Source organism: Colletotrichum destructivum, chromosome 5 (genome assembly GCF_034447905.1).
Source record: "Colletotrichum destructivum chromosome 5, complete sequence".
Lineage (NCBI taxonomy): Eukaryota > Fungi > Ascomycota > Sordariomycetes > Glomerellales > Glomerellaceae > Colletotrichum > Colletotrichum destructivum.
In genome coordinates this window covers 2,737,948-2,763,081 of record NC_085900.1, presented here as the reverse complement: position 1 = coordinate 2,763,081, position 25,134 = coordinate 2,737,948, and the positions used below count along the sequence as shown (strand labels likewise).

Genomic DNA, 25,134 nt, shown 5'->3' with positions numbered 1-25,134 from the left:
TAACAGGAGCTTATTGCGCATCTCTTCGCAAGTTGAACTCCGACGTTAACAAAACATGCCCCGGCTCTCCGGTTATCATGGTCTTGAAAGAAAGTCGACGGGTGCATGGGCTTGAGGTTGCCACCGGCACCATGTAGTGGCGGTCCATTCGGAGCCTCTTGTTCTGGTGGGAAGGGAGCCGGTGCCACACATGGCAACTGTCTGACACTCATATCGACGCTTCTCGGGGCCTTAGTATGTATCATAGTTGTGGACAACGAGGAACACGCAAACCTTATTTCGGCGAATCGCGTATCACGCTAGGTATCGCAGCCACCTTTCGGTCTCGTCTGTCAGCAACGCGTGAAGGAATCAAGGGGGCGACGTATAGCATTCATGCGCGTTCACTACTCGCCGTGTGTCTGAAATACTGCACGACCACGAATCAGCATTGATGGGATTGTTGAAAGAAACCTCACCGTATATTCGAGTCCGACGCGGAATATGGCGAGTCATCCTGACGTCGTCCATCGTTCCAAATATTTGGGCCCGGCACTGTCATCACTGATCGCGAACAATCTCACCGGCAGCTTCTTGCCCGGCAAGGGACTGTAGAGTTGTGCATCGCATCGTGCCTCATGTCTTGTTTGTTCAGTGAATCTCACACCCCAGGCACGCCAACCTCCTCGTAGGTCGCAGCCATTGTCAATGAGCATGAACCGTGACACCGTTGACAATCATAATCCATAAACTTCCCGAGAGGGTCCAAGTGGCATTGCTGTTGGATTACGCAGATCCGTAGCACTAGCCAGCAGAGGGTCCCAGAACACGACTCGTACTGTGGCACGTATGGGACCCCAAAAGTGTAAACGACCTCGAGTTTGGCCGGCTTGTCCGATCGATAGATATCTTACAAGAAGGGGGAACCAACGATGGCGATCATTATACTTGAGATAGACTCCGAGGCGTCGAAAGGTGACAGCTGATTAGCCTCCGGTACGTCTCGTCGAATGTTAAGATGACCTCGTCGACTGCCTGTCTTTGTGGCATGAGCCCCCCCTTGCGTGCCTTTTTGAGACCCTCTGGAGCGATCTACGATGTACACGAGCTTCACCCAAATATGGTGCGGCGGCCGGGCAAACTTTGATCGCATAAGTCGCCGTCTCCATACCCCTAGATGCATAGTTGCTAGAAAGAGACTGGTGCGCCGTCCAGAACACCCCGATTAGTGGTGGTTCCGCGACTGTAGGCAGGCAGACAGGATAGGGAGAACCACGGCGGGCGCTCAGGGCAGGTTATGTCAGCGTTAGCGATAACGGACGAGGAAAGGGGGCCTGCGGGTGGGCCTGCCATATTTAGTGTAGGATTCGTCAACTACCTACCTAAGCTACCTACCTAGGTAGGTATGGTCGGTACCTACATCGCAGAGAGCGGAGCATCCATATCCGCCGCCGCCCCCTATTTTCCACACCACACTAAAATTGTGGCTCGGCCTCGTCGGCTCATCACATCATCCCGTTGAATTACAGACGTTGCGTGCTGCTAGAACTCGCAAAGAGGCACTCGAGGGACTGGCCGGGGTCATTACCCGGTTTGAGTTGAATCAGAGTCACAGGCGTCGGCCATTCACACCATTGAACCATTTCTCCACCGTCACGGATCATTTCTCGCGCAAGTGCCCGTTGATCCTTTTTAACACAGAACCCGGAACTGTAAAGTGTCGCCAACTGAGGCAGTATTTGTACTCCGTCAGTGGCAACAGCAACGCATCTAATCCAGCCAGCGATCCCCCCTCTCCCATTACGCGGTTTGATTTTGTTGATACATTGCTGCCACACATTGTGGAGATGTGTTTGTTTCGTGACAATCAACACACCACCACTGCTGTCAATCCCTGGCATCTCGGCCGGTCCGTGACGGGGACGCGGGAGAAAGGCGACCGCGCAACACGGAGGGTGTGCCCCGTTCCGACCACATTCAGACAACGGCGAAACGATATGATTCCCGGCGTGGCGCTGCGATAATGGGCGGGCGGAGGCTGCCGGCTATGTTCCCCCAAAGACGTCGCGACGATTGCCGACTCGCTTATTTTCCGATGCCTGGCCAAATCGAGCCTGCCGCGAACAGTTGCCCCTAACCGTAAAGTTGCATCCGCAGCTTGCATCATGCAACGGACAATGTCAACAATGCGCCGCTCTGCGCTGCCCATCATGGACCCAACAGTGATTACACCTGTAATAAAAACCTCACTCGACCAAGGAACCAGCCACTGGATAATGTGCATTGCCAAGCCATCTACCTCGGAGGTTTCTGGACAAGAACGGAGCCTGTCCTGCACATAGTATGGCGATGAGGGCGACTTGGACTTGCGTCCCTATAGTACAGTACACGTTGACTTCTGTCAGTTGTTTCAAACAACGCCTATCAACGCCAGTTCTTGCACCCGCCGCACCTCGGCAGCTGCTCAAAGTCTTGTCTTGTCTGACCCCGAGACCAAATATCCTTCACACAACAGGATCCCAGTTACCATGAGCCCCTTTGACAATGCCTTCGACCTCCGACGTCACCCAGCCGCCATAAAAATCGCCGGGCTGCGGCTGGACGGCCTCGCCATCAACAAAGCAGTTCCACGGACCAGCATAGAAGGAAAAATAACCCGCGATCGCTTCAAAGCCCGACGTGGGAGACTCGTAGGACCAGATGCGGTTTGACACATCAGCTGACCTCCCGGTAGATGACGACCCTGGGGCCGTAATGGAGTAGTATGTTGCGACACCTTTCCACTCGCAATACGTGCTCCGACGCGTCGGGGTCAGCGGGATTTTGATTGAATCCGGTGGTAGGTAATATGCTGTTGATGGTGTTAGACAAAAAGCACCTCGCGACCCTTCATACCTGTCCACAACATGGTTGGGATGACGAACTAGGCGGATGATGCGTTTCCAGTACCCTATAGGCATTTCGAGTATCTGCAATCACTTGGTCGTTCCATACAATTTGCAAATGGCGCGAGATTTTCTCCAACAAGGGCGGCCGGGGGAAGGTTTGCACATTCATCTTAGCTCGCGGTGACATTGCCGAGATTTGTAGCCTTTTGTTCTTCACCAGGTTCAGTCGAAAATTGTGTGTTGAAAGTTAGAATGTCGGGAAATCCAACAACACAATATCGGTCTGTCATATAGGAGTCTCGTTTACCAACAGTAGTTGGTTGGCTGCAGTGTTTACCGTCATGAGCGAGTTGCCTGAACGCATCATTGACTTCGGCACATGAAAGGCCCAAGCGGAGATCTATTGGCTCGGCAGCTTTCTGAGCAACAGCCATGTGGCTGGAATAACATTTACACAGACTGTGGCACTCAGTTACATCATCTTGTGGCGGTGCTCCAGTTTGGCTCCACAGCATATGGGTGGTCCCCTTCTGACTACTGAACCGTCACCTGAAAGCCTAGTGACTGTCTCCTCCAGACATCGCCATACTGCCTTAACAGACGCACCTTCCTAACCGCTGCGATCATCTCGATAAACTAATACTACTCACCAACACCCGATACGCATCCATCGTCTCGTAATACATATTGCCGAATACTCCGCCCACCCAGAAATCAAGTCCCAAGAAGCATTCATTCATTCACCCAACATGTCTAATCGAGCCCTTGCCCGAGACATGCAAGTTGAGTTTCAGGCTAGGGTATGTCGAACGAGTTCGTCACTGTCATGTGGGAGTCATTTGCGCGGGCGCGCGCGCCTGCCCCCAACCCGACTCCGGCCGGCTCGTCGTCAATGATTAGACGCTGATACGCATCAAGTTCCAAGCCAAGCAGGCCCGACGCGAAGCACAAAAGGCTGCCAAACAGGACCCAATACTGAAGAAGCAGATTCAGGATGTGAGTAATCAATCATTGGATCAACAGCACGGTCGGCGTGTAGCCTAGTCGGACACTGATGGTGGATTCATTCAGCTGCTCAAAAAGGGTGAAACAGCAAAGGCATACCAGAAGGCCAAGATGCTCCTATCTAAGCAGGCTTTGGCTCAGCAGATGGACCAGATGGCGGATATGGCCGAGCTCTCTGCCGCCCAGATCCAAGCCAATAACTCAATGAATCGCATGACGCACATGATGGGCCAGTCATCACGTACCATGTCTATGGCGCAGAAGAATATGAACCCCGAAAAGGTATGTCGTGCGGCTTCAGTCGATGGAGTTATTTCTTTCTGTCTCTGCTCGTCTTGCTAACCTTTCATTCCCCTACCCCCCACAGACCCTCGTCACCCTTGAGCAATTCAAGCAACAGAACGAAGAGTACGCCGTGTCCAACGGAATTTACCAAGACGCCATTTCGCAATCTACAAGTGCGCAAGTCTCTGAGGACGCCGTCCACGAGCTCCTGGGCAAGTTGGCCGACGATGCTGGTGTGCAGCTCAATGCGGAGCTCAACAGTGCGACGCCAGCCAAGGAGGAGCTCGTCTCCAACGAACCCACCGCCGAGGAGGAAGACGCCTTGCAGCAGAGACTACGTGCTTTGAGGGCGTAAAACAGGGAGAGGCAATGTCGGGTTTGAGGAAGCTGGAAGGACATCACTCATTTTGACGTTGGGGATCAGGCGTTTTCTGGTCGTAGGCATATCAACGATATGCATTTCTTTTGGCAGACGAGGTTATGAACGAGAACTAATGGCATTCAATTTGACGACAGTATGAATTTTTAGGCGTTTCTAAGGGAGCGTCACTGCTGCGTCTAATCAACGACTACCACTCATCATTAATTTCGCTTATGTTCAACGTTCTGACCGATTGTCTACATGTACAGACTGGCAACTGCCGTGATGTCCCGTTTGATCATCTCCTGTGCCGTTTGCATCTTCTGGTATAGCTCCGGATCTCCGATGATGCGGGCAGCATTCTTCACTTCGCGGCACGTCTCATCAAGACGCGTTATAGTTCGTACAATGGTGCCCTCCAAGACATCGGTCAGATCGGTGATGTTCTTGAAGCTCATGCCTCTTGCCCACTCATATACAACTTCCATCAAGCCAAATCGGGGTCGGGAGATGAAATCGTTGGAGTCGTCGGCAGACTGAATGACCTGGTGGAGCGTCTGGACTTCGTTAACCTTCTCGCTGATGGCAATAATAGTGTCCTTGCCTCGCTCAAGGTTGCCCGTCAAGTTCGGCTGAGTATCTGTCTTTTCCTGGAACACAAAGGCCGATAGAAGGGCCGCAATTTCGGCCGGCTCATAGTCTGCGAGCACATTGTCCAGGATGAGTTCCGTCAATACGAGCTCGTCGCCCGAATGAATCTCACAGGCCACCTTGCCCTTGAGTTGAATTCTTGCACTCTCATCAATAAATTGCAGCTGCTTGAGCACCTGGATCCGTTGCTCATAGTCTGGTAAGAGTTGGAGATTCTGGTCCGAAAGAGAGTGTCGCAGTTGAGAGATGTGTTCCTTGATGAGCCACTGGTCGTGGCACATGGCAAACTATAGCCGGTCAGTCAGCAACGATCCCCCGCCACCCAAGAGCAAACGAGTATCCACTTACATGCTTCAAGAACTGAGGGCATGAGAGAGCTGGCGAAGACGATGCGGTGACCTCTGCCTCTTTTCGCTTCCTCATCATCTCCTGGAATTGAAGATTCTTGATCTTGGACAGATCCATTTCGTCCCAGAGGTCATCCCAAGACCGGCAGATCGAGTGGAGCCTGTCCTTTGCCTTGATATATTTTTCGCCGCTCTGAAAGATCTCTGGCACGATACCCTTGGTAACGTACCTTGTAAGACATTCAACGTCACTCAGAGGAACATGCAGAGTCTTGATACGCAGATGCTTCTTTGCCTGCGGCAGTGGCGTAAGATACTTGCGGAAGGTTGGAATGAACGGCAACAGGTCCGTTGAGTCGCGAGTCTCTCTCATCAGTCTGATTTCGCAGACATGCAGTGTTGGACTGCCCTGGGGACCCTTGTTGCTCGCGCCGTCAGACAGCAAAATACCAGGCGTACGGATGCCGTCTCTGCTGTACACGATCAAGCGCGCCTGGCTGAACATTTTGCGGCCGATCGGAATGCCGATGAGAGACTTGTAGACGTCGCCTGTGAGTTGTTTATAGTCCTCTGACGCTTGGTGGCATTCATCCATGGAGACATCGCATATGCCACAAGAGTCTCGTTTGATCTTGGCTAAATCGGCCTCCGAAATTTTGACTGCCTTTTCATGCTCAGGGAGCAGCTGCTGCGTGGCGTGTTCTGAAAAGCTGCGCTTAATCATCTCTTCAATCTTGAGGGCTTCCACCCGAAGCAGGTTGAGAATCATGTTGTAGGTGAGTCGGAACTGAGACCTCAGCTTCGACGGCTCTCCCAAGATCATTTTTTGAAGGTCGGCAACAGGAGGAGCCTCGTCTCCACCGGGCGGCACTATGATAACCGAGCCCACGGTATCCAGGCCACGACGACCGGCTCGGCCGGCCATCTGTGTATACTCGCCTGGGAGCAGGTTCCTAAAAGAGTGCCCGTCATGCTTGCGGTATCCGGAGAAAACGACTGTTCGAGTCGGCAGGTTAAGACCCATGGCAAATGTCTCTGTAGCGAAGAGCACCTTTACAAGAGTCTGGGCGAACAGAATCTCGACAATTTCCTTGACGATGGGCAGCAGACCTCCGTGGTGGACCGCGATGCCTCTGGACAAGAGCTCCCTCAATCTGATAATCTGAGGCAGGGTCCGGTCCTCTGGCTTGAGTCTGGCGATAGATTTCTCGATCGTCATGTGAATGGCGCTCTTCTCGTTGGCTGTGCAGAAGTCTTGGTTGCTGAGCGCATCAGCATTCTCCTCGCATCGCTTCTTGGAGAAGACGAAGATGCATGAGGGAAGCAGATTGTCCTTCTTGAGAAACTGGACAAGGTGAACCCAGAGATTCTTGTCTTGAGCAGCGGAGGTAAACCCGCCCTGCCGACCAATCCTACCCATGTGTCCGGGGTTATGACTGGCACGAGGCGCTCCGCCGCGGCCTCTCTGTTGGGAACCACCGCCACGTTGGCCTCCGCGCTGTCCGCCACGCTGTATCCCTCCCCTCGGTGCCCCTCTTTGGCCACCTCCACCACGAGGCGCATTGTTCGCCTCCGGAACCTTCATTTTGTCTTTACCCTGGATAGCTTGGTTGGCCTCCTTCCAGCCCTTCTCAATGAATTTCTTGTCCGAGTCAACAATCTTGTGAATGTTCTTCCCAGCCCATAAGTAATGCTCCAGAGGAATAGGCCGCTTGGGTGTAGAGATGACATAAATGTCTTTCTGTTTGGTCCGCCCGACCCATGAGGCAAACTCATAAGTGTTGGGGACAGTCGCAGACAACAGAATAAGGGTAACATGTTCTGGAAGCATGATGATGACCTCTTCCCAGACGACACCGCGCTCAAAATCATTGACGTAGTGTACCTCGTCGAAGATGACAAACTCTACGTCTCGGATCAGGTCGGCTCCTCGATACAGCATGCTTCGCAGAATTTCTGTTGTCATGATCAGGCAACTAGCCTCCGGGTTGATTTGAACGTCGCCCGTCAGAATACCAACTTCGTCGAATGTTTGGCGGAAGTCTCGGAACTTCTGGTTGCTCAAGGCCTTGATGGGTGACGTGTAGATTGCCTTGGTCATGTGCTTGGAGGCAAGGGCAATGGCATACTCGGCGACGACAGTTTTGCCGGCTGATGTATGCGCAGCAACGAAGACAGAATCGCCACTTTCGAGATGGTAAATGGCCTCCTTTTGGAACGTGTCGAGTTCGAAGGGCCAATCTCTTGCCATGTCGGGTACCAACTCTCTGAAGTTTGTGATGTCTCGGTTGATATCCACCATGTGAGCCCATTCCCGGCCAGCCTTCCTGGCACTGGATGCCGCCAAAGCTCCGTGTGGCTCGAGAGCCGGAAACTCGACCGGCAAGATAGCATCAATGTCCTCGCCGTCCTCTTCGTCTTCAGAACCGGCTTCGGCCCCGGTCTCCTTCTCTCCGTTGGTCTGCGCCTCCGCCTCTGCTTCTTCAGCACCGGGCGCTTGCTCGGGTTCCCGGTCCAGCTCCTGCTCGACGGCTCTAGCCTCATCGTCGTCTGTCTTCCTTTTGTTCACATCTATGCCGCGGCTGAGACCAGGTGCAACCTCGAGAAGGCCGCCCTCGTCACCGAGCTTGATGACTCGTTCAAGCTTGCTGGACGAGGCAGTTGCAGACTCTCCGCCGCCAGCCCGGTGGACTTGGTCCTCGAGTGCCGCTGTCGCTTCGATGCCATCAAGGCCGCCAGGTGCGAAAGGGAAGAACCCGGCAGCTCCACGGACGAAGTCAGCTCTACTAGCAGGCTTGCGCAGAAAGGAGGTGGAGTTCTTGGCGGTAGCACTGTTGGCCGGCACGGTGACGTTCTTGTAGCCGGTCACTCTGCCTTCAAGGCCATGTCGTTCAAACCGTGTCACAGTTCGAGTTTGAGGAGCAGAAATCCTGAAAAGCTCCGTGTAATCTACGGGGCAGTCCCAGCGCCTGAGGATGGAGAAGGTTATTACCATACTCATGATCATATGAACAGAGTTTGATTGGGCAGGAGAGATAGCTTACTGTTGCAGTCGACTGAGCCACTCGGACGAGAATTGAGTAGAGGGCGTCAGAAAATCAGCCTCCAAATGAGCCTTGACATAGGATGCATCCTGCTTAACGCGTTTGCGAGGTCGTTGCTGGAATAAGATATCATCGATATCAGGGCTGAGACGATTATCCAGATGAAGACCTCGAATGGCAGCAGCCAAGTCGGACGCCATCTTGACGATGGCGGGTTGTAGAAGTTCGCTCTGTGAACGAGTTGTGGGTGTTGAAAGGCAGGCGTCGGTTCGAGACAAGGTGAGATGAGATCAACGACAACTCAAGTGGAATAAAATCGGGAGGGTGCGACTCAAGGGAAGTCCACTTAGTGAGAGGCACGCAAAGGTAACTAAGGTAGGTAGGTAGGGAAGGTACGGTAAGGCGGGACTGATGACGGTATGCGGGGCGTCTGGCTTAGGTAAGACATTGTTGCGAGCGGCTCGACCTGATTGTGTGAACAATGCGTATCTGAAGGGCCTTGTCATCACTGTCACAATAAAGACTCTATAGCTCAAGCCGTATTTGTATGGCTAGCAGTCGCGGGTCTGGAAATCAACAGTAACGAAGCTTGACATAGTTTGAGTATCAGTACAGGAGTAAATTTGATGCAAGACTGCCTGAAGGTCTCCGGCACGTCTCTGCTAAGGCCACCGAATGCGCTTGTGCTACCTGCCTTCCTAATTGACAACAGTGTGTCGGTCCTGCAGTCAAAGCTGTCTCAAGAGAGAACTCAATCGGCGTCCTGCCCTTGGTAACTCCGAAAACACATTGATCAATGAGTCGCCAAGTGAGCTCAGCTCGTACCTACGCAGCAGAAATCACTTGAAAAAATGACTCTGATCTTGGTCATAAATCTTCACGTCTAGTCGTATCCCCATGGTATGAGATGTGTATATGACAACTGAGCAACATACAAGTACAAGCTTCTCCCTAAGTCTATCGAGCCCAATAGCCCATTATGAATCGGCTTTATCGGGGAGCTTCACAAGGATGAGCCTGCCCACGCCTCTTCTTCTCTCTTCCATCACGCAAAACCAACTTCCTTACAGGCGCAGCATCTTGGCAACGTAGTTCTCAATGATCTGCTCGGTGGGGAAGCTCATTTCCTCAAGTCCCTGGGCGTACGGGGTAGGAACGTCGGCGCCTGTAACTCTCTGCGCAGGTGCGTCAAGGTAGTCGAAGGCGTATTCCATCGTCAGGGCCAGAATCTCGGAGCCGACACCGTAGGCGGGGAAGCCAGATTCAACGGACAGGAGGCGGTGGGTCTTCTTAACAGACTTGACAATCGCTTCCACATCCAAAGGCTTCACGGAGCGCAGGTTGATAACCTCGACGTCAACGCCGTAATTCTTCTTCAGGTTCTCCGCAGCAATCAAGGCCTGGCCGACGCAACGGGACAGGGTGACAATGGTCAAGTCCTTGCCGGTGCGTTCAACCTTGGCCTTGCCGAAAGGCAGGACGAAGTCATCCTTTTGGGCAGCCTCCGACATGGCGAAGGACTGGCCGTACATGAGCTCGTTCTCGAGCACGACGACGGGGTTGGGATCGCGGATGGCAGCCTTCAGGAGACCCTTGGCATCCTCAGCGCTCCAGGGAGCAACGACCTTGAGACCAGGGATGCTGCCGTACCACGCTGAGTAGTCCTGGGAGTGCTGAGCACCAACACCAGCGGCGAAACCGTTGGGGCCGCGGAAGGTGATGTTGCAAGGCTGGATACCGCCGGACATGTAGAGCGTCTTGGCAGCCGAGTTGACAATCTGGTCGATGGCTTGCATCGCGAAGTTGAAGGTCATGAACTCGCACTACGGAGAGACGCAGGTTAGAGTGGTGGCTCTCGAACAAGTCTTGCTACAACCAAGGCGGCGACAGGGTAATTGAAGCATGATGATTCAGGAGGCTGTAGGCCAGTCCGGAGTTTTACCAGCGCACTGGAGGCATTGTGACTTACCACAGGGTGCAGTCCGCTCAGGGCGGCGCCGACGGCGAGACCGCAGAAGCCACTCTCAGTGATGGGTGTGTCAATGACACGCTTGTCGCCGAAGCGGTCCAGCAGACCCTTTGTGACCTTGTACGCGCCATTGTACTGAGCGACCTCCTCGCCCAGAACAAAGACCTTGTCGTTGGCCTCGAGCTCCTCGGCAAGGGCCTCGTTAAGAGCCTCGCGGACAGTGTAGTCCTTGGTGCCCTTGGCGTCGGCGTACGTCCTTGACTGAATGGAAAAGGCAGCGGGTCGGGTAATGAACTGAGAAATGGGGGAGGAGCGGAGTGCGGTAGCTCTGGAGGACGCCGCCAGGCGAGCTGCGGGACGGAGGAATCGGGACATCGCGAATTGAGTTTTCGGGGTTGGTTATGGAACAAAGTCGCTGAGGTCGCAACGCGAGAGAAGCGTGATGATCCCACGGGGGGTTAAAGGGAAGTGAAGAAGAAGATGGAGGCAGACGGACAATTGGCGACCTCGGGGTGGGGTTGACGATGGCCAACGACGAAAATTGAGCGTCGGAGGGAGAGGGATAAGAAAGTCGACCGGGAGCTGTCGAGGGATTTCGCAGCTTTTTTTTTGCTTAGCTCTATGGGCGTTGAGTCCGTTGAATTGCGGCGAGCTGCCAAACAACAGCGTTGGGGAGGCCCTGGGACAAGAACTAGTCTTGTTGTGGACTAGTGGAGTTTTTGAATATTAGATAATCGATCGCGCTCTTTTCAACCCAATCACGCTGCATTTTGGGGAGCATACCGCCCAAAGATGCGCCAATTCCAGGTCCGATCTAATCCCGACAAGCTCCGTCGGGCCCCGTTACTGCCCTTAGTCTGTCCTTATCGGCCTTCACCAATGTCGCAGTATCAGCGTCGGGCTTAAGCTCCCTCCCTACCTTTGAGGTGACAATGCCCGCCCAGAGGCAGCAAACAACTTGTATTCCTTTTGGGGGTTGGCACCCACCGCCACCCGTTTCCATCCGAGCAGGGAGCCCACTCTCCGCAAGGGTGGCCTAGGCTTGCCCGCCATCCTCAATGTTTCTTTTCGTGGCTCTTATCTAAGATGCTGAATGTGTGGCTGGGCTCGTTTCGACCATCTGGGTTCAACCACTTGAGGTAGAGGTCTGTCATGCTTGACATTTCAGAGCGTAGACCGAGCCTGGTAAGCAAACTGTCAAGACCCAGATCATATCAGGATTCGATGACAGCAAGCAAGCAAAGATTTACGCTGCTGATTCCAGTTCAGCTGATAAGTTAGCAAAACAAAGAATAAGCATAGCACCCAGTCGATGTAGTCAACGGAGCGGAACGGGGTTTTCTATAACCCCCCTCATGGACACAAGGCTTCGTATATACATAACTGTGGAAAGCAACACCCTTGGCGGTCAAGCTTCGAAGCGAAGCATCTCTCAGTGTCTTTTTTTCTTCCAATGTTTACGTCTAACTCTTGAATCATAGTTTACCATAACCGCTCGTCCAAGCCGTCTATGGCAATTGTCGCCTAATTACAATTATGGTACTGATATGATACTCATACAACAAGTAATAAAGTCGTGGCATCTTCTCATACTTGGTGCCTTGGCCATTGTCTCTGGTTCCTCGAGCACTTCATACGCACAGCTAGGACCATGCCAACTAGTTGGCGGGCTTCTTTCCAACCATCAAGTACATAGGAGTGAATAGGTGCTCCTTGCCACCAGCAACAAGGCAATCACCAGCCCATGCCAAGCTGTTGGCCGTCTTCTTAGTACCAGCAGGGGCGAGCTTAATGGCCTCAAGAGCGCCGATCATGTTGTGCATGATGTAGCGGCCCACCTTGGTCATGCGCACAATAGTAAAAATATCGAAGACGGACTGGATGTACTTGAGGTCGCCTGACAAGGGCCAGTACCACGGCATGGGATCGGGCCTGTCGGCAAGATCCTCGTGGTGCAGCATCTCAAAGCCAGCAGCCTTCATGGCAGCAAGACCCTCCGAGACCTTGCACATGTTGGAAATACCGTCACCCTGCTCGATACCCAGGCGAATCTCGCGGTGGGCCAGGTTGTCGTTGTCGTACTTGTCCGTCATCAACCACTCGTAGACACCAAAGACACCGCCAGGTTTCAGAACGCGGAAGATCTCACTGTAGATACCCTCCAAGTTGGGCGCGTGCACAGTGGCCTCGATGGCGTAGACAGCGTCGAAAGAGTTGTCGGGAAAAGACATTTGCTACGAGGTGCACGTTAGTGATGTGAACACTGCCCAGGCGGTCCCAACCTTTCCATACCATGAAGTCGCCCTTCACAAACTCGAGCTGCTTCGACAAACCCTCCTTCGCGGCGTAGTGGGTGGCTCGGTCGATCTGGTAGTCGTTGTTGTTCAGACCGGTAACGTGGCAGCCAGTGAACTTCGCGATTTCGCGCGCAGGACCACCGACACCACATCCGACGTCAAGAACCTTCATGCCCTCCGTAATACCGATCTGATGGGCGAGGTAGTGCTCATGCCGGGCAATAGCCTGATAGAATGGCTCGCCGTGGGAAAAGCGGCAGAAGTGGAAGGACTGGCCCCAGCCATACTCGTACAAGTCGGTGGCGAGGTTGTAGTAGCTACGAGGCAAATGTTAGCCGAATGCCGCCAGCATAACAGGAATGGATAGGCCGCGCGTACTGTCTGGTCAAGGTCGCGTATTCGGCAGTTCGGGCCTAGGTCAAGTTCAAGTAAGCTTCTGGCGCACAAGTAGAAACTGAGAACAGAGCCGGGCAGAGCAACTCACTGCGCGCTCCTCAGCAGTCTCGTCCTTAGCGGCCTTGTTGTCCCAGTGCTTGAAGTACTCGTCGACGGCGGCCTGCTTCGCATCGTGGCCCTTGCTGAACATGGCGGAGAGACCACCAGTGGCCTTGGCACTGTTGCCGTGCAGGGCCTTGTTGAACTGTGCATCGCGAGTGTGGTCCTCGCGCTCGAGGTTGGAAGCCGTTGAGGAAACCATTGTTACGTTGAGATTGCGGGAGCGGCGAGAAGAGGAGTGGCAGAAGAGAACCGAAGAGCAGCCTGAGAGAATGTAAAGTTAAGGGAAGGAGAAAGAGGAAAGCGCGGAAGGGAAGGGTGTGGGGGCAGCCAGATAATCAAGTAGGCAATCGAAACTCTTTGCAAGAGTCGCAAGAGAGCGGGGATTTTGAGAGCCTTTTAATTGCAGCCAAAAATGTATTGGGCGGGAAAAGGGGGATGGCGAGAGTGTCTCGGTTTGGCCATTTCAAATTTCCAATGTAGCGCTATCTCCCTCTCTTTCAACACTAAGTCCCAGTCCCTGGATGGTCAGGTCGGGGAAAGGTCCACTAGAACAGCTACCATCAGAGCCACAACAATCCTACTCGTGCGTCGTACACTCCACGTTAGACCAAACACTAATACCTAATAAAAAAAATGGAAACGAAGGAAAATGCGGATGCCAAAAGCTGTCCAGCACTTGATGCAAGGATCCTGAAATCGACCTGGGAACGGGCGATGGTCCCGCAGCAATTGGCCAATCGTCGGAATCGATGGAAGGAGGCATGCCTTGGTTGAGCAGGCGGTGAGCAAGATGTCAGTTACCGAAACGTGTGAACGCTGACAGGGGGTAATCCAATCCGAATACGAATTCGAGACAGCCTCAGCCAGTCACGCAGGAGCCTATGTTAGTACAAGATCCATCCGTAGGCATCCTTGCTGTGTTGATTCGACCAGGCAGCGAACACGCATCCGTAGTTGCTTTCCAATTGTCACCAAGGCAGGAACATTCCCAACTCGCCCAAGCACTTGAGCTGATTCTGCTCACTTTACTGAACCGTGCTCTGTGTTCTGAAGAGGTGATGGCAGAGTTGCACTTGCGGCTATGAGCCTCGCTCGTTTTGACCTGCGAGGAGTTACGCTTAGCTTCCAACCCTCATAAAAGACCCCTACCACGAATAAATTGAAGAGGCTCAGCAACAGTCCCATACCGGCACCTAAAACTTATGTCTAAAACATCACGAGCTTTGATACTTGGGATCATCGTGATGGGAGATGCTGTGAGTGATGTCGCCAAAATAGAAAAGAGGCTACTATCGAACTACAAGCCAAGCAAAAACTGTCATTTCGCCCCGCCCAGTCATCTGAAAACTCGCTTCCGAGTGGGATATCAGACCAACACCATAAGCATTTGATTAGGAGATTGTCTACTAGTGGCGCATGGTCACGTGAAGATAAGCAGCCATTTGCGCCACCTACTCCACCTGGTCTGATTAGCCGCATCCCGAATCTCTGCTTGCCACACCAAAGAATCTCACGACAACTTCCATCGTCAACTCCCCAGCCACCGCCCTCTTTGCGACCTTTTCCGACTTTGAATCTCTCCAAGCTTCGCGGCCTTGAGGCGTCATGCCACCCCAAATCAAACAGGACCTGAACCGCTCAGGTTGGGAATCAACCGATTTCCCGTCCGTTTGCGAAAACTGCTTGCCCGAGAATCCTTACGTCAAGATGCTTAAGGAGGATTATGGCGCCGAGTGCAAATTGGTAACCATTTCCCTGCCTTTAATCGTCGTTATCTTGGAGACTGCCTGCTGACACCTTGCGACGCAGTGTACCAGACCGTTCACCGTCTTCAGCTGGAGCGCTGATCGAGCCCACGGTCGAAAGAAACGAACGAACATCTGCCTGACATGCGCACGACTCAAAAACTGCTGTCAGGCCTGTATGTTGGATCTTTCATTTGGTCTGCCCATTGTCGTTCGCGATGCCGCCCTCAAGATGGTAGCTCCCGGGCCATCGTCCGACATCAATCGTGAATACTTTGCGCAAAACAACGAGCGCGCCATTGAGGAAGGTCGTGCAGGAGTCGAAGAGTACGAGAAGACGGACGAGAAAGCCAGAGAGCTGCTCCGAAGGCTAGCGGCTAGCAAGCCTTATTTTCGAAAGGGTCGACCCGTTGATGCCCTGAACGGTGATGCTCAAACAGGCTCAAGCTCAAGAGGCGGGGTCGGCGGTAACCCCGTTGTGGGTGCCGGTGTTGGTGGACCAGGTCCGATACGGACGAGAGATTCCAGGGCAGCAGCCGCTGTTGGTGCCAGGTCAGGCAGATCGAAGCAGGCATTTCCCAGCGCTGCCCAATTGCCCCCTGGGCCGCAGGACTGGATGCCACCCGCCGATAAACACATCATGTCCCTCTTTGTCACCGGCGTCGAAGACGATTTGCCTGAGCACAAAATCCGCGAGTTCTTCAAAGCGCATGGCAAAATCAAGAGTTTGGTTTGTTCGCATATGTCCCACTGCGCATTCGTCAACTACGACACTAGGGAGGCGGCTGAGAAGGCCGCCGCGGCGTGCCAGGGTCGAGCCGTGATCGCAGGATGCCCTTTGCGTGTTCGCTGGGGTGTTCCTAAGGCGATCGGTACTATGGACAAGGAGCAGCGGTCTCAAATGCTTACGGATGCTCGGAGAGGGCAGGGAGGCGCGCGAGGCGGAGATGGAAGGGGTGGACGTAAGCAGGTCAGTGGTGATTCCGGCATCGGAGATGCTGCTCAACCGTCAGCTGCACCGGCGGTTGCGCTCCCTCCGGGCGCAGACGATGGTTTCAAGTACGCAAGTCTTCAAGGTGATTAATCGTGACGGATAAGGGAAGCGAACTGCATTTCATACGGAGTTGAGGTGTCTGCTATACGGCCTGGGAAAGGGGCCCAGAAACTGGGATAGGATTAAGGCCAGATCAACTGTAAGGGTATCACTCGATTTGTTATACACGGTCACAAGCATCTCCGCCATGCTATACGGCCTCCAACCTTCCAACTCTTTTCGCCCGTCAATTGCAACCACATCCGCCCATAGTCGCCTTGCCGCTGCCGGCTATCTTGATAGAATCGTTGTCGCCCCGCTCGGTGTCCTCATGAATGCGCAACTCTTCGAGGTTTATTCGTTAGCATGACAATTGGAAAAATGTTCTTCATCTTGGCGTGACCCACTGTAGACACGAGACTCGTCCTGTTTGCCCTGGACGACGTTTTCTCTGAGGATCTTAGCAATGTCTTCGGCTTTTTGGATAGCTTGACTGTAGGCGGAATCTGTCGGTGCGAGGGTGGCTTGGTCTCTGAAGCCTTGGCGAATCTGATGTTGTGCAGCTGCAAGAACTCGATCGTCGCCTGGAAATGATGCTATCGTCAGTATGAAGTTTCCGTCGTGCCACAGGGGCATGTCCCAAACCTTGGAAGGCGATTCTTGCGGCGCGCCAAAGGTGTCGATACGCAGACAAAGACATGGTGTGCAGACGGAAGGTTTACGAGGGCATACGTCGTTTTCGCAACAAGAATAGTTTGCCAGGAGATTCAGATATGATATGGCGGTATGGAAAATGGTTCAGTGGTTAGAAGCGATTGAGAGGGCTCGACTTGACGGGATTACTAGTAGTCCGTTCGTTGCGTAGCTGCAGCTAAGGGAAAAAAAGTTCCTGTCACTGGTATGTTCTAAACACACACCCTCCCCCACCAATCGTGGCATTTTCCACGCCCGTCCGCAAAACAATTGTGCCCCACGTTAACGGATTTTTTTCTTCTCTAAGTACTGTGCCTGGACGACATCCCTCCATTGTCAATCCACGAAAGCTGCGGTCCCTATCTTGCCAACTAATTCGAACAATCTTCGATATGGCTTCTGCAACTATCGTCGCACACGCCCTTCCCCTCCTCCCTGAGGGGTGGTCCGCTGAGAAGGACTTCAAAGCCATCGGCCAGGTTGCTGCTGCAACCCAGCGCAGTTTGGAGCCCGTTGGCCCTCACTTCCTGGCCCACGCCCGTCGGGCCCGTCACAAGCGCACCTTCTCCGAGGATGACCGCATCCAGGCTCAAGAGGCTGCCAAGAAGGTCGAGAACGAGGATGATGGCGAAATCAGCGAGCCTGAGGACGCCATGATGCTCCAGCGCGATGCCAAGGATTGGAAGGTAGGTGGTCGGCCCTAAATGCGTACGTTGCGCACACGGATCACTGACTGATTGTTTTTTTGTGTATATAGAACCAAGACCACTACCAGGTCCTTGGACTCACCAAGTACCGCTGGAAGGCTACGGAGGACCAGATCAAACGTGCCCACCGCAAGAAGGTCCTCAAGCACCACCCCGATAAGAAGGCTGCCGCTGGTATTGTCGACGACGACAATTTCTTCAAGTGCATTCAGAAGGCCACCGAGGTTCTGCTGGACCCCACCAAGCGCCAACAGTACGATTCGGTCGATGAGAAGGCCGACGTTGACCCTCCCACCAAGAAGCAGCTCGCCAAGGGCAACTTCTACAAGCTGTGGGGCAGTGTCTTCAAGGCTGAAGGCCGCTTCTCCAAGACTCAGCCTGTTCCGCCGTTTGGTGATGACAAGTCTACCAAGGAGGAAGTTGAGGAGTTCTACAACTTCTGGTACAACTTTGACAGCTGGCGGACGTTCGAATACCTGGACGAGGATGTCCCTGACGACAACGAGAACCGTGACCAGAAGCGCCACACGGAGCGCAAGAACGCTAACGCGCGTAAGAAGAAGAAGGCTGAGGACAACGCCCGTCTCCGCAAGCTGCTCGACGACTGCTCTGCCGGTGACGAGCGCATCAAGCGTTTCAGACAAGAAGCCAACGCGGCCAAGAACAAGAAGAGATTGGAAAAGGAGGCTGCCGAGAAGAAGGCCCTCGAGGAGGCTCAGGCCAAGAAAGAGGCTGATGAGAAGGCTGCCAAGGAGGCAGAGGAGAAGGCCAAGGCTGACAGAGAGACCTCCAAAAAGGCCAAGGAGGCGGCTAAGAACGCTGTCAAGAAGAACAAGCGTGTGCTCAAGGGCTCGGTAAAGGACGCCAATTACTTTGCTTCTGGCGAGCCTTCGGCCGCCACGATCGACGCAGTTCTCGGCGACGTCGAGCTCATTCAGAGCAAGATTGACCCTGATGAGATTGCGGCGCTGGCAGGCAAGCTGAATGGCCTGAAGGTGGCTGATGAGATCAAGGGTGTCTGGAGCGAGGAAGTCAAGAGGCTTGTCGGTGCGGGCAAGCTCAACGAGGGAGACGCGAAGTCCTTGGTGCAGTAAAGTGGCTAGCATTTTGGGCCGTACTGACAGAAAATGTCCATCGGAATATCACATGGCTATGCTATAAGTAGAGGGAACACAAGCGTACGACACGTCCGTAGACAATAGAATACATGAGCGGAATACAGCTTTCAATGCTGAACCATTTTTTAGAGTCTTCCTCACCTTACATATGCTGTTCATGGGGAGGAGCCTGATACCATGCTGTCGAGCACGATATCTTACTTCAGCCGAAAGATGCGAAGAAGCTCGTCATGTGGTAGTTAAAAGGCAAAGTAAGTCCGTCATACAACAACAGGGCCAAAAGACCACAAGGCAATTCTCCGTTCATACAAAGATATCAGAAACAATGTATTCCGTGCTCTTGGCTTGGTGTTCTTAACATGAGTATACCACTGCGTTTCAATAACTGCGTCGTGCCTATGGCGTACTTCCGGATGATGTATGGCCAAAGGCAGATGTATGGATGTAGGTATGCGGCAGCATTCTCCTTGGAGCGGGACCTGGCCGCAGTGACTTTATGTCCTTTCAACCTACCGGGTACCCGCCTACCTAGGTAGGTAAGGTAGGTACGTAGGCAAAGATGGGATTCTGACGCAAAGATGCATGAATACCTAGAATCCAGGAAGGGGCGATCATGTTCACTCCATCGCTCCTTCCTCTGACTGTAGAGTCACTCATATCTCAGTATTGCAACTGCCAGCTAGGGAGGGAGGGTATTTCTGATGGTGAGCAATCAATCTCGGAAAGTCTAGTCACTGTCGGCCTGTTGCGTTCTTGCCTAGCAAACAAACACGTTGGATTCCGACACGCCTTCACCTCAACATCATCACGACTTCTTTGAGGTGGACGTTCCGTCAATTCCTCTTCTTACATCAATGTTGCTTGAGTTCGACACTGGCAACCCACATCTCGTCCTGCGACAACCAGCATTGTCGACATCATCGCCAACAACAACGACAACATCATCGTCATCGTCATCATCATTATTTTGTTAGTCTTCCGACCTGCACAAAGCAGTCCCTCCCGCATGGTCGCCGCGACAGTCTCCGCTGTTTATTACTGCCATGTCAAGCATGGAAGGAAGCTGTAGCGGACCTCGCTGGACGGAGCATGAAAACAACCCGGCACCTGAGGTTATGGTTCACTCAGCCCCTGAGCCCGTTCATATCCCAATGAACGTTGGAGACAATGGCAGCAATAATGGCATCCCGGTTGAGCCAGATGGAGATATTGCCGTGCCGAACGATGCTGAACGGGCAGTCCGGCTCGACCCTGAGCGACGCTTGCGCTTATGGAACTGGAAAATAATCACCGGCACTTGCATCGGACTGATTATCCTCGTCATCGTGATCCCAGTTGCCGTCACGGTCACTGCGACCAATCGAGGCCGTAACGGTGACAACGCCGAGACCACTGCCGCTCTGTCAGCCACGTCATTTCCTGGATCTTCTATCACATCCTCGTCCTATACAACGGTCCCATCTCCTTCCTCGACACCGAATCATGTAAGCAATTTACTTTACCGTTGTCAACTGGCCATCGAATATTTGCTAGTCCGTGTCGATCTCAGTACCAAATTGCTAATCACCTGAGGATACAGGCTCCTGAATGCGTCCGAACAAATTTTATCAAGTCCATCACTTGGATCGGCATCGACCAGAGTATGGGCGGCTGGGACTTCAATCTACACCCGGCTAGAACTGCCGAGGAATGCTGCACCATATGTCACCAGTCAACCCACGACGGATGCAACGGATGGCTGTACATGCCCGAGAAATCCTTCACCCCCGAGTGTTCCATTATACATGGATTCAGCGGTCCGACGAAGAGTGACTCCTGCCCAAATGGCCGTCCCGGTATTGTTTTTGCAAAGACAGCCGACAAAGACAGCTATGGAGGACCAGGCCCTTGTGCGGGCTTAGTGCGGGGATGAAGTTGTAAAAGAAGCCGGGACAGACGGCACGCAAGGCATTTGAGATACTGAATACTTGTCGACAATGGAGCAGTTACGGCAAACTATCGGCACGGGAAGTTGAACGCTCTCGAAATTACGGGGCAGGGGGGACGGGCGAGCTTGTTTGCTATATTTGCAGGATACCCATAGAGAAGGCACCATATGATCTCCTCCCCGGCGGCTTGATGGTGATTCAGGTAGCGGTTCCACACCATTAAGACCCGTTTATGATTGATTGGGCGTGTATGATGTGAGACACCCCCCTCTTATCATTTGATCAGCTCGAAGAACGTGACACAAACAAGTGAGCCAGCCCCACGATGGAAAATGACGAAACATGTTTGGTGGCTCTCAAAGATGGCCTTGAGTGAGACTTGTTCTTGGGACCAGGACCAAAGCTCTCCGCTCGGCGGTCTTCGGTCTATAACGTGAGTTACACTTTGTCATTCTTAAATCGCGTGGCGCCGTGAGAGAAGAAAATCGGCAATGCGAAACAGACGATATTACCTAACTATTACCTAACTCCCGGTGATATCTCACAGTCGTTGTTGTCATTGATGGCTGGGGGCGGGTAGATTGGGATCTTCCAGTATGTTTGTTACTTTCAGATGTATACCAAAAAGAACTGGAGGCGAGGTTCCAGTGTTCAGAGAACAGACGACACAAGATATATGTATCATTTCTAAGCAGCGACGTCCCTCACGAGACAGTAGCGGCCAGGTGGGAGTTAAAGCTAATAGGTCATAAATATCAGGCCACATAGCTCAGCCGTGTCTTTGGCTAGCTAGACATACCATAATAGAAACGTGTTAACCATTTGCTACTTGGTTGTCCCAGCTCCTGGGACGGGTCATGGAAACCACATGGTATGGAAGGAGCTTGCCACCCCGTTCCGAATGAACAGATCATCATAATATCGCTGGCTTACTTGTAGTCGCGGTCTGCATGACACATGAGGTTACTGCCGCTTTTGCCCCATAGATAGCGAATCGATGACCTGGGCATGTTTCCGCCAACATTATCTGTACTTACTGAAACACCAAGATGAGATTAACCTACTGTGCCCACGACATGATCTTGTTCATGCCGGCAAACTTGAAGGGCAAGGAAGTTGGCGAACATGAGATCTTGGGATAGAAATTTTGAAGGACTGCCCCCAAGCCTCTGAATCACACAGTTCAGCTCATTCGAGACGATGCCTTGGCCCCGAAGCTGTAAAAAGCTTGCCGTGCGGTGTTCGAGATTCCGAATGAAACGTCACTGGGATGCAAATCAAAGCTCATGGCATCGACGGCTTTTAAACCACCGGTAAACGGGCCGCCAGGAGCGCACCTGTCATACAGCGGCGATGATAATGTAATGAGTAGAGGGCGTGCACTGCCGGTAGGAGATATCGACTGATCAGAGCAAAGCAAAACCCACCTATACGACTGAGCTCTGCAAAGTTGCCCCCCGAGCACTGACTTCAGAAAAATTCCCAAAGACCACTCGACACGTAAGTGCGCCGGCAAACCTCGAATGATTCTTGCGACAATGCACCGCCGTTGGGTGCTCAGTCATCTTCTCGTGGGGCTTTGACAAGACACCTGCTCTTGGGCAGCTCTCATGTAGCCCGTGCTGCGGCTCAAAGCAAACAAACTCTGTCTGTGGCTCGACCGAACGGCTCGTCCTATGACCTCGAGTCTGTCATGTAAGCCACCTACCGAGAGGCTCTTTGACATGAACGTCAGCGCACCTAGGCCATGTTATACGTATACGACCGATGCAATTGGACGCGTATTCTCGAAGACTAGAAGAAGCACAGGCTTGATTATTAACTTGAGAGTTGAGATTAGTCCGCCAGCACGTAGGAACGAGGTACTACCTTGTGCTTGTTAGACAACACCCTCGGTCCTGACTGAGACATAGACCGCCGCTCAGTTAGACCGCCAAACTCTGTTGACGGTATTGCGCGGACAACAGCCTAAATATCCAATCGCTAAGGTCCGGACGGAACATACCCAGAAACATGATGGCAACGTCTGGGGATGCGAAAAGAACGAGAAAAGTCATTACGTCAAGGAAAAGAGCCGTGAGCCATGATTCACTCACCCACCTCACTCCGACCCAGAAACGGGGTATATAAAGTGCCCAATGATCCCAATGCTTGAAATACTGCATTCTATCCAAGGCACTCAACAGCCACACGGACACACACAGGATACCACCACTTACCAACCCATCAATCTCAGTCAACACGTTTTCTAGCCCTAGCCCAAGCACTTATCGTTAAAATGAAGAGCTCATTTCTCGCCATCCTCGCCGCTGCCGCCGGCCTCGCTATTGCCGACAGTCTCGATGTGCCCGACTGCGCCAAGAGCTGCGTCAACGATGACATCCAGAAGAGTGGCTGCGCCCAGGACAAGATCAAGGACTGCTATTGCCAAAAGGCCAATGTCAACTCACTGGTCAACTGTGTCTCCGGGGCATGCAAAGATCAAAACGACCTGATCAAAGCAGCTCAGGCCGCCCAGAAGGCTTGCCCTCAGCTCAACGGCGGCGTCTTTCCTGGCCAAGGAAACAACGGCAACGGCAATTAGATGTGTTGTCAGAATGGCCCCCGCAAAAACGCACAGCAACCAGCCAGCGACTTGAGTCCTGAGTGTTGAAGGGGGTTCGGCCATCTTGTCATTTCGGCTGTACCTCGTCTTTACTTTCAAGCAACTTGCGGGCATGCGAATGGATTTGGCCAACTTTCAGCATGGACTGGTTTCATCAGAGCGGACGTGATCGCGGACGAAATAGGCCATGTTGTTTTCGACATGGTAGCTGCAAATGTTGTGGAATTAGTCTAATTTACAGCGATTGGAAGCTCATTGCCTTCCTTAGCAATATTGTTTTACTTTCCTCCTCGACCCCAATAATGTTGAAGCAGCCGTTCGTGACGATCACTTGCTTCTAATGGCAAGTCATGAACCGAACGCCCATCGGCTTCGTGAAGTAGTCCACATTAGTCCATGTCAAGCATTGGTTCGTTGGCGTTGTTGGGCTAGTGCATGAGCGCGGCGAGTGTGCCCATGTTCGTTGGTTGGGTATCATGCGATGTGTTCGATATCTGATCTTATCAGGCCTTCTCAGCAAAGGGGGATCCTACTGAAGAGATCATCATAGAGTTTTCCAACCCAACCCTCCGTCAAACCTCCTCTTGCCACAATGCCGAGGCCACCAGCTGCCCAAATGCCAGCCGCTGCCGCGGCCACGCCGTGCAGCGCCCACCACGATCTCCTCCTACGCTTCCGAACCTTCTTGTCGACCACACTGGCACCGCTGCCACTCCACCCCATGGCTGTTGGTGCCATACCCATCCACCTAGCTGCGCCCCAGACCATATGTCCGCATCCAACCGTCAGCAGACCAGTGTATGCGAGCCATGACACAAACGGTTGCCGAGCAAACCCGTGAGAGACGAACGCCAGGCCAATATTTGAGCTGTCTCCCTCAATCTGGAGGGGAAGTATGCGGTTTACGCCCACGTGGATAGCGAGGAGTGCTGCGAAGACATAGCCAGAAATGGAGATGTAACTGACGAATGGCCAAATACGGCCGGCCGAGTTCGTGCTGTTGGACGTCAAGGACCGAGAGGTTTTGCCAGTCTGAGCACGATACAACGCGTACATGCCTGGTGTATTGCCGCCATATCGTTTGAGGTTTTGCGACCGGCGAACGAGGCGGAGCGTGATGCCGGAGGCGACGTGTGTGACGATCGGTAGAGCCACGAGAAGCGGTTCTGTGAGCGTTGTTTGGTATATCTCCCGGGACAACAACAGATACGTTTCAGAAGCCGGAACGGAGCGAGCAATTAGGGGTATTATCGAAGTGTTGGCAACATGAAGTGACACAAATACAGGTATCAGGTACGAAGAAAACTTTTGGATGCGTGTAACTGGTAATTGAGAGCGTGTCAGTCAACAATTCGATGCGAAGACGTTCGGTCTGCTGTGGGAACCTACGATAAAAGACGGCACTATGACCGCTCCCACTTAACCCAGGGCGGGAAGAGGTGGATATGGGTGAGTCAATTTTGTTCTCGAGTGTATCATCAGGTAAAGGAGGAAGGTCTTTCTCGGTGTCGGTATCGGGTGTCTCGATGGGCGACGGATCTAGTTGCAGAAGCGATACGAGCGTCTCCTCCGAGGGCTTCGAGTGGAGGGATCTAGACTCCATGAACGATGCTTGCCTTCAGTTCTGGGCAAGACTGGCAATGGACAGGCTGCTCGTATGTCGACTGGATTGTTCGTTAGTTGCACCTTGGCAAAAAAAAAAGTTGTATGCAAGTTAATCACTTATGGTAGGTTACCCTCAAATTGTCGACTGCGCAGCTGACCATTCCTCAACACGTCATAGGTTGGTTGCAGCAGCAGAAGCAGCAAGCACACTCTACCTGTATGAGGTCCGAGGCTGCGGGTGGACCCGGCTCCATCTGGGGAGCCGCACTAGCCCCGTTAAGTCGCTTTCGGTTCCGTCCGTTGTCCGCACCCTTGGGTAGGTAATACGGGTACAGAGTAGGGTCGGATCATCTAGCAAACCGTTGCTGCGGCTTAG

The 25,134-nt window shown here is 52.9% G+C and overlaps 11 protein-coding genes across 11 annotated transcripts; 5 read left to right on the top strand and 6 right to left on the bottom strand.

Moving 5' to 3' along the window:
• Positions 1-2,227: 2,227 nt before the first annotated feature.
• On the bottom strand, positions 2,228-3,233 carry CDEST_08388 (uncharacterized protein). Its single transcript, XM_062924547.1, has 2 exons — positions 2,904-3,233; positions 2,228-2,830 (listed from the first exon to the last, which is right to left on the bottom strand). The coding sequence occupies exons 1-2, from the start codon at positions 3,052-3,054 to the stop codon at positions 2,484-2,486; spliced, it is 498 nt and encodes a 165-aa protein (XP_062780598.1). The 5' UTR covers positions 3,055-3,233; the 3' UTR covers positions 2,228-2,483.
• A 195-nt stretch (positions 3,234-3,428) lies between these two features.
• Positions 3,429-4,627, top strand: CDEST_08387 (Putative Snf7 family protein). The gene is made up of 4 exons (XM_062924546.1): positions 3,429-3,667; positions 3,786-3,863; positions 3,939-4,154; positions 4,240-4,627. The coding sequence occupies exons 1-4, from the start codon at positions 3,617-3,619 to the stop codon at positions 4,510-4,512; spliced, it is 618 nt and encodes a 205-aa protein (XP_062780597.1). The 5' UTR covers positions 3,429-3,616; the 3' UTR covers positions 4,513-4,627.
• A 29-nt stretch (positions 4,628-4,656) lies between these two features.
• On the bottom strand, positions 4,657-8,926 carry CDEST_08386 (Putative helicase, rRNA-processing arch domain, P-loop containing nucleoside triphosphate hydrolase). The gene is made up of 3 exons (XM_062924545.1): positions 8,561-8,926; positions 5,518-8,485; positions 4,657-5,456 (listed from the first exon to the last, which is right to left on the bottom strand). Exons 1-3 carry the CDS (start codon positions 8,758-8,760, stop codon positions 4,776-4,778), a joined length of 3,849 nt encoding a protein of 1,282 aa, XP_062780596.1. The 5' UTR covers positions 8,761-8,926; the 3' UTR covers positions 4,657-4,775.
• A 510-nt stretch (positions 8,927-9,436) lies between these two features.
• CDEST_08385 (Putative transketolase-like, pyrimidine-binding domain, thiamine diphosphate-binding protein) lies at positions 9,437-11,078 on the bottom strand. The gene is made up of 2 exons (XM_062924544.1): positions 10,530-11,078; positions 9,437-10,383 (listed from the first exon to the last, which is right to left on the bottom strand). Exons 1-2 carry the CDS (start codon positions 10,902-10,904, stop codon positions 9,625-9,627), a joined length of 1,134 nt encoding a protein of 377 aa, XP_062780595.1. The 5' UTR covers positions 10,905-11,078; the 3' UTR covers positions 9,437-9,624.
• Positions 11,079-11,336: 258 nt separating this feature from the next.
• CDEST_08384 (Putative methyltransferase type 11, sterol methyltransferase) lies at positions 11,337-14,741 on the bottom strand. The gene is made up of 5 exons (XM_062924543.1): positions 14,512-14,741; positions 13,311-14,426; positions 13,205-13,239; positions 12,822-13,143; positions 11,337-12,763 (listed from the first exon to the last, which is right to left on the bottom strand). The coding sequence occupies exons 2-5, from the start codon at positions 13,521-13,523 to the stop codon at positions 12,188-12,190; spliced, it is 1,146 nt and encodes a 381-aa protein (XP_062780594.1). The 5' UTR covers positions 13,524-14,426; positions 14,512-14,741; the 3' UTR covers positions 11,337-12,187.
• Positions 14,742-14,832: 91 nt separating this feature from the next.
• Positions 14,833-16,157, top strand: CDEST_08383 (Putative RNA recognition motif domain, nucleotide-binding alpha-beta plait domain superfamily). The gene is made up of 2 exons (XM_062924542.1): positions 14,833-15,067; positions 15,134-16,157. Exons 1-2 carry the CDS (start codon positions 14,930-14,932, stop codon positions 16,151-16,153), a joined length of 1,158 nt encoding a protein of 385 aa, XP_062780593.1. The 5' UTR covers positions 14,833-14,929; the 3' UTR covers positions 16,154-16,157.
• Positions 16,158-16,216: 59 nt separating this feature from the next.
• On the bottom strand, positions 16,217-16,953 carry CDEST_08382 (Putative LYRM7, LYR domain-containing protein). Its single transcript, XM_062924541.1, has 3 exons — positions 16,748-16,953; positions 16,510-16,686; positions 16,217-16,447 (listed from the first exon to the last, which is right to left on the bottom strand). The coding sequence occupies exons 1-3, from the start codon at positions 16,800-16,802 to the stop codon at positions 16,350-16,352; spliced, it is 330 nt and encodes a 109-aa protein (XP_062780592.1). The 5' UTR covers positions 16,803-16,953; the 3' UTR covers positions 16,217-16,349.
• Positions 16,954-17,086: 133 nt separating this feature from the next.
• CDEST_08381 (Putative J-protein Zuotin/DnaJC2) lies at positions 17,087-18,737 on the top strand. The gene is made up of 2 exons (XM_062924540.1): positions 17,087-17,481; positions 17,553-18,737. Exons 1-2 carry the CDS (start codon positions 17,188-17,190, stop codon positions 18,594-18,596), a joined length of 1,338 nt encoding a protein of 445 aa, XP_062780591.1. The 5' UTR covers positions 17,087-17,187; the 3' UTR covers positions 18,597-18,737.
• A 926-nt stretch (positions 18,738-19,663) lies between these two features.
• Positions 19,664-20,532, top strand: CDEST_08380 (uncharacterized protein; the record flags this gene model as incomplete). The annotated part of the gene is made up of 2 exons (XM_062924539.1): positions 19,664-20,152; positions 20,200-20,532. 2 exons carry the CDS (start codon positions 19,664-19,666, stop codon positions 20,530-20,532), a joined length of 822 nt encoding a protein of 273 aa, XP_062780590.1.
• Positions 20,533-22,734: 2,202 nt separating this feature from the next.
• CDEST_08379 (Putative extracellular membrane protein, CFEM) lies at positions 22,735-23,134 on the top strand. Its single transcript, XM_062924538.1, has one exon. It carries the CDS (start codon positions 22,827-22,829, stop codon positions 23,130-23,132), a length of 306 nt encoding a protein of 101 aa, XP_062780589.1. The 5' UTR covers positions 22,735-22,826; the 3' UTR covers positions 23,133-23,134.
• Position 23,135: 1 nt separating this feature from the next.
• On the bottom strand, positions 23,136-24,973 carry CDEST_08378 (Putative mitochondrial adapter protein MCP1). The gene is made up of 2 exons (XM_062924537.1): positions 24,543-24,973; positions 23,136-24,475 (listed from the first exon to the last, which is right to left on the bottom strand). Exons 1-2 carry the CDS (start codon positions 24,754-24,756, stop codon positions 23,667-23,669), a joined length of 1,023 nt encoding a protein of 340 aa, XP_062780588.1. The 5' UTR covers positions 24,757-24,973; the 3' UTR covers positions 23,136-23,666.
• Between the last annotated feature and the right edge of the window lie 161 nt (positions 24,974-25,134).